A 7,257-nucleotide genomic window follows, 5' to 3' on the forward strand; every position below is an offset into this window, starting at 1 on the left:
GACTTTCCTATACTACTAGACTACGTACTGCGCGGACGTGTGTTAGCCCACACAAAAGTTAAATAGAAGACAAAATGAAAATATTAGAACCATTTTAAGTAAGTTAAGTTCGCATGCGTAAGAAAGAAGTAAAATAGTTATAGTATAGAAACAATTATAAAAAGGCATTTGCTATATGATGAAAAAAGTTTTGAGAGCTTAAATAGTTTTCAGTGATATTGCTGTTAATTCATAATCAAGATGTTAAACGTAATGCCTACTAATAATAACAACCAGTCATATATTTCTTCTCTTCTGATATTATATGACAGGCGTGAGCCCAATGCGTTACAATGGGGTAAACCAAGCAATACGTACAAACAAGTTAGTTTTAAGACATAGTCCAATGTCTGGAAATCATTAATATCTTTATTGCTTATTAAAAACTAGTATTGTTGTCTGCAATCAATATAAGCTAATTACAATTAATTAAATGGGATAATCCATAGAATAATTTGCTACTATTCCGCTTGTTAGGTTAGGTTAGGTTAGTCCCCATTATTTGGGTTTTCAGTAACACTTTTTCTCACTGCGGCTAAATTTCTGAGAGAGCGCCCACTATTATTACGCATTGGTGACTTTAGGGGCCGTGATGATGGCGGGTGGCAATGAGACACAGATTGAGCCGCTGCAGTAGTATATTTATTTAAGGTTACGGTTTACATTACAAAAATGGGGCGGACGCGCGACGGCACGCGTCCGAACCCTTACAAGCTTGCCGGAAGAGAGGGAGAGCCGTCACAACACCGCTACTTCTGCGCCGACCAGTTTTGGCCATAACAAATCTATATTGGCCCCCATACGGCTCCGGCCCTAGCAATTTACAATTGCGAACTATAACCAGGGGGAGGTATGGGGGCCTTGGCGCTGCTGTTGAATTAAATGCTGGCGGCGCAAAAGTAGCAAAGTCGTGACGCATGGTGTGGCGGCGCGGCCTCCAGTGACGCGCGGCGTGCTTCGCTCCAAGCCGAGTGGAACACGCGTAGACCCGGGCGGCGCGTAGGGCTCCAGGGGGCGCGAGAAGAACGGGCATGTCCGGGAGCACCTTTCGGGGCCCTGTGGTGCGTCGGTGCAGCTACACAGGGCGCGCGCGTGACGGGCCCCGAACATGCGGTTCGAGCTCGGAGTCGCGGGGGCGTAGCCCTACGGGTGCGTGACGGGTCACGCGTGGTCCACTCGAGCCTGGTCTACGGCAGCACTTCGGTGGCTTCTCGCTGGAGGCGCGTGGTGGCGCCGGATGCTTCTTGGGTCACGTGGTCGGCGGCGGCGGCTGACGATGGCGGCTCATGGTCGGAGGCGCAGGCCCATCGTCTTGGTGGTCCGCCAGCTCGAGTCCGGATCCAGGGAAGCTCCGGCGGGGTGGCAGCAAGTGGGTTTGCAGCGGCTCGGCTTTTTGTACTGCAGCGGCGTCTGTGTCTGCCATTTTTCGTCTGACTCCATATGTGTGCTCAGAATCACGTCGGCGTCAACAGTTTAGGGGCCGTGATGATGGCGGGTGGCAATGAGACACAGATTGAGCCGCTGCAGTAGTATATTTATTTAAGGTTACGGTTTACATTACAAAAATGGGGCGGACGCGCGACGGCACGCGTCCGAACCCTTACAAGCTTGCCGGAAGAGAGGGAGAGCCGTCACAACACCGCTACTTCTGCGCCGACCAGTTTTGGCCATAACAAATCTATATTGGCCCCCATAGTGACTAACTGTCCACAATCGAACCAGTTAAAACATTTCAATTTTAAATGTGTACATATTTTTGAGCGTAAATTCTGATTTGGTGGGGAGAGGCGGGGGGACACGTGGACATTGCCCCCATGCTCCCCCTTTGAAACTGGTGGTACAAGTACAAAACATAAAGTTTTAAATAGTTTAATACCTTTTAATTATTTTAATTAACTTGATATGGTAAATAATCCATATATAGATAAAGTATATGTAATAATTGTAGTAATGTAGTATAGGAGCGAGAAAACGAAATAACTGTTATTTTTATAAGCATTTCAATTAAATTATTTTAAACTTATTTAAAAAAATATACATGCCCAAATATTCAGGTGCTACGACCCCAGTGCTGCCAGATTTACGAACACCACTTTTGACGTATAGGTTATAAAATACAACGTTAAAGAAAATATACTTTAAAATAGGTTATACATGTTTTTATTTTAATTTAATTTTATAGAAAACATGAAAATATATTTTTCTAATTCATTTTAGGTTAAAAAATGTTCGGCGCAATGTTTTCAAAGCTGACGAATTTGAGTCCTATGGCAAGAGGATTTCACACCACTTCAGTATGCAATAGAATCAGACTTTTGTCGAGATTAAGAGTCGTGGATAACTCTGACATTGGCAAAAGAGCCATGGCCGAAGGAAGACCTCCAAAAACCATTCACGTATATAATAAGAAAGGTCCGTTTAAAAGTATATAATAGTTATTTTAATTTATTTATGACTAATGAAGTAGTTTTTTAGGCATTGGATATTTAGGAGACATAGTTTTGGTTGCAATTAGAGGTCAGAAGAAAAAAGGCATATTGGTCGGTCTGAGAGAAGTGCAACGTCCTCGAGTACCTCAATTCGATAGCAATAATGTGGTTTTAATTGACGATAACGGAACGCCTTTGGGTACTCGAATCCATGTACCGATCCCGACGATATTGAGAACGATCCTGAAAGAAAAAACACACTCGAAAGGAGCCGATTATACCAAATTGTTGTCAATAGCCAGTAAATTTGTTTAATGTATATAAAGAGGAACATATTGGGATAGCTTAAAATTTTCATGTTTTATTAACTTTAAATGTATTTTTGAAAATGGTGGTAAATAAATATTGAACTACTAAAACATCATAATCAAATCGCTGAAGGTAATACTGTTTTATTTATATTTGTTCTAGTTTTTATTTTTGCTTCTAACTCAAAATAGAATAGATAGATTATGAGCTTATTCCAAGTTGTTCCCAATGACGTTTTAGTTAAGTAGATATAAGATTTTATATGTGTAATGGTAGTTGAATAAAAGAAATACATTTAATTAAGAAGTCATTTATTAAGATTTTTTACATGCAAAAATGGAAAATTGTACAGTAGAAGAAAAATTTGATGAAATAATTCATTTCTCTCATTAAAATCGCTCAGTTAAGATTCACACAAAAAAAGAAATTGCAACACACGATCCTGATTCAACTCCATATATATTATATGTATACAAATTTAGTTAGAACTTCAGATAAAACGCATACTCTCGGGCGTATGGAGCCTTAAAGATTTAGAATTGAGTGTCAGTGGTGACACGTTGAAGCTTAACAAACTGCAATTTATTATACGCATAAATTGGCCATCAATGAAATTTCGCGAATATATATTGTTCGACGGTGAAAAATAATCGAGGGCCAATTAATCATATCCGATACCGTTGATAATAAATATACATTCGCACCAAATGACGAAAACGAAATATTATTGACACAACAGCTAATCATGATGTAAAAAAATTTGCACAAGCCGATACGTAATCAATGACATAATAGAGACAGCCAAACACGTAACAAACGGTGACAGTCTTTTGTAAAGTGTACATAATATGCTTCTAGATATTAACAATATATATTTATATGTATAAATAGAACGTTCAACAATAAAAATGTACAGACACTGCCGGAGTCCTATTGGAACAATGTAACAAATCGTTTGAACCTTGTGATTGACTGCGAGGATATTCATTAGATGGGAAGGGAGGGGTCTCAGTCCTGCAAATTAAGATAGAGTCGAAATGCTAATTTTTGATTCATTTTTGATTTACTAGCGAATACGTGTAAGTGTATATTTTCGCGTCCCAACTCTACCTTTTGTATCACAATACGCTCGTCAGAGCTTACATTAAAATACGATATTTTTTTAATAAGACTTCCTCTTTGTACAACAGGAACAGGACTGATTATTAACAAGTGACGTCGAGCGCCAGATTTGTGCATAACATGCAAAAATATATCATCGAGTAGCCACAATTTACTTATCTTACGTCATTATATATATATATATATATTTATATATAATTCTTTTACATCTTGTATGAAGCGAACACTAATCAGTTTTGAAAGGAGACACTAAGCGATCAATAAAAGAAGGATTTAATAATATATATATTTTAGTCAGACCGACTACCTATTAAGTACAATATTCGTAATGAATAATTTTTCATTAATAAAATCTCAATAAATAGACAAACGAGATTTATGAAAAAGGGATATTTTGATATATATAATTATAAAACTCTACCGACGAATATATATATAAGGAATAACAATTAAAAAAATTAACATACTGTTTTTTAAAATGATAAGGGACAACCTTAAATATACAGTAAAACTGCAAAATACAATTTGTCTAAAAAGGATATTTTCATAAAACACCGTAATACACTATATTCGACCATGTAAATTTGATTATTTGTTACAATAATAAATATCTTACTTTAAAGTCTCATAGAATCAGTAATAGGTTGTTTTATTAAAAGTAAGGATAACAAAAAACTTTTTAAAAATATTTCATATATTTTGGATATTCATTAGAAGAGATTTTACTTTATAAAAGTACATCTGATTTACTTGAAAAAATATTTAAAATGCTGCTGGTTTTTTAATATATTTTTATAGCTATATATATAAGATTACATACATTATTTTAAGTACCACTTCATAAGATATTTTTAATCATTAAATATTCAAATCCTTTGCTGATCTTAATCTTAAGATTTAAAAAAATGAACCAAACTAGACTATTAAAAACAAAATATGAGCAATATAAAAACATAAATGCTTGGTAAAGTTTTTAAATTAAATTATAATAGTAAAAGTCAATGAAGCATTTTTTATCCAAAATATATGAAATAAATAGTATATTTAACAATAAAATCAACAATATAAGAAAAGCGTTGATATAAAACCTATATGTAATCACTCCATTAAAAAAAACATTTTTAATTAAATTAGGGGTTTCTTCGTAATCGTCGTTTCGGCAGTTATATTCCTGCCATGGTCACGATCTGTGATTGGCAATCGTAAACCATGACCATCGCAGGAATATACCTTGTGAAACATTGGTCAATAGTAAGTGATTATGACGAAGAAGCCCCTAATTTGATAATATATATAAAAATCATAAAATAAACCAATATTGATTTTGTGATATTTTAAAGTAAGAAGTTTACAAATGATCCGATTAACACGTTCAGTTGTAGTGTAATATATAAATTTATATATAAATAACTTACATTGTACAATCAGCATTGCTGACGTTTCAATTTAATTTAATCATATAAAGGTGTTGTTTTAAAAATTACTCGTAGCTTTTAGAAAAAGGACATACACAATTTTCTAAAATGTACATAATATAATAATATTTGATCGTGAATAGTTTTTTTCAAACGATAAAACAATATTTGTTAAATATACATCACAATTCGTGCAACAGATCTTTGATTTGTCGGCTTTCGACAGTGCCTGTTTCTGGACGAAGGCGTAAAATTTCCGATATGCAGTACAATATTTTTTTTGCATACAAAACAGAACACTGTGGATCAGCCAGTTTCTAGCTATTCGTATATCAGTGGCGGTGCGCGACTTGTGACTTGAGGGAAGCTGCAGGGGAAATATCGTAACCCTCGGTGTTCATATCGCAACCCTTTACAGTCGAGAGATATTCGTATCGAAAACGCCGATTCCCACCAAATTACTCACTGCAACCGCTCCCAACTGCTGAACAAGGTCGCTAGCTCGCGTTATGGCACAGGGTTAAAGCAAAACGGTTTACCAATTATTTCCATCACAAATTGATGGGAAATAAAAATAGAGAAAGCGGCGCTCCATAACTTATATGGACGCACCTCCACTGATAAATATAATACACATGTATATATAATAATCTAACTAAGTAATTTGATAATGCTCTGCCGCATTACAAATAATAGTAAAATAAAAGCGATAAATGAAAAAAAATGACGAACAGCGAAACTCACGGCAGAATTTGTGACAACTCGTACAATTAATAATATGATGAAATATTTTAATGGCAAAACGACAAACACTTTTTTTTTGTATTTTTTTTAATAATAATAATAATAATTATTATAAATTTAGTTTTTTTTAAACATTAATTCTTGTATTAATAGTATGATTAATCGGTGCACTCATGTCGCAAGTGCACACATTCAAAGCAAAAAAAAGTTCGCATCCGTCGCGATGGAATCGAAAAACTGTATATACATATATATATACACACGTATATAAATATATATACATACATATAAATATATATATATATATTTTATTGAAAATTTTTAATAAAAACTTCGGTGCAACGTTTCATAGTCGATAATAAAAGTGCATCGAAAAAGAAAGGTACAAAAAGTGTAAATCTCAGGCATTGAAGGCAATATTTACATATTATAAAAACGCCAAAGTGTATATATGTACTTTCACATTTACGCCGATTATTCAATATATGTATATATAAATATTACTTATGTATCCTTTCTTATATTGGAGAGACGTCAGATTTGCGAGATATTGTCATGGAATATATTGAAAGTTAAAACATATTTCTAAAAACGATCAGTATTTCTAATATACGGCATGTGTATTTTTGAATTCACGTTATCGCACTCCCGCTTTAATAGTGACACAAGTAAATATGCCACTTTCAATCTATTACGTTCATGTAAATTTAACAATAAGTTTGATAACAGTACAATGTCATAAGACAATAGTGACACAATGCAATGACAGTTTAAGTGACACAAGTAAAATGTTATTTTAAAAATTATAAATAAATTTAGCTACACATTAATTGAATAGTGACAACTCAAATATTACGTAAAATATGATATAAATAGTCATAATTAGTGACAATTAAAATTTTATACTCGATTCCTCAAGTAAAAATGTTAATTTAGAACTATTATACTGTTCATGTAAATTCAATAACTAGTAACATAATAAGTATAGTCTATTTATTTTCAAGAGTCAGTGCGCAAGAACATTGTTTAACGCGTAATCAAAATGTGCTCTTAAATTTCTGCCTTGCGCTTGGTCGTTCTCAATGAAACGATTGATCTTACGGCGAACGACCAATCACAGGGCAGAAATTTAAAAGCATGTTATGATTACGCGTTAAACAAAGTTCTTGCGCACTGACTCTTGAAAATAAATAGACTAT

General features: G+C 34.4%; 1 protein-coding gene across 1 annotated transcript; it reads left to right on the top strand.

Annotated features, from left to right (window-relative positions):
* Nucleotides 1–2,115: 2,115 nt before the first annotated feature.
* Nucleotides 2,116–3,080, top strand: mRpL14 (mitochondrial ribosomal protein L14). Its single transcript, XM_088195772.1, has 3 exons — nucleotides 2,116–2,186; nucleotides 2,257–2,451; nucleotides 2,515–3,080. The coding sequence occupies exons 2-3, from the start codon at nucleotides 2,265–2,267 to the stop codon at nucleotides 2,781–2,783; spliced, it is 456 nt and encodes a 151-aa protein (XP_088051898.1). The 5' UTR covers nucleotides 2,116–2,186; nucleotides 2,257–2,264; the 3' UTR covers nucleotides 2,784–3,080.
* Nucleotides 3,081–7,257: the final 4,177 nt, after the last annotated feature.

This window comes from Plectrocnemia conspersa, unplaced genomic scaffold (genome assembly GCF_051122295.1).
Source record: "Plectrocnemia conspersa isolate PC_06_02 unplaced genomic scaffold, ASM5112229v1 ptg000010l, whole genome shotgun sequence".
NCBI classification, from domain to species: domain Eukaryota; kingdom Metazoa; phylum Arthropoda; class Insecta; order Trichoptera; family Polycentropodidae; genus Plectrocnemia; species Plectrocnemia conspersa.

Excerpts from the sequence above, each read along its gene's own strand:
- mRpL14 (XM_088195772.1), top strand. The coding sequence starts at position 2,265 with ATGTTCGGCGCAATGTTTTCAAAGCTGACGAATTTGAGTCCTATGGCA. Across the intron at positions 2,452-2,514 it reads TCACGTATATAATAAGAAAG|GCATTGGATATTTAGGAGAC; the intron begins GTCCGTTTAAAA and ends GTAGTTTTTTAG.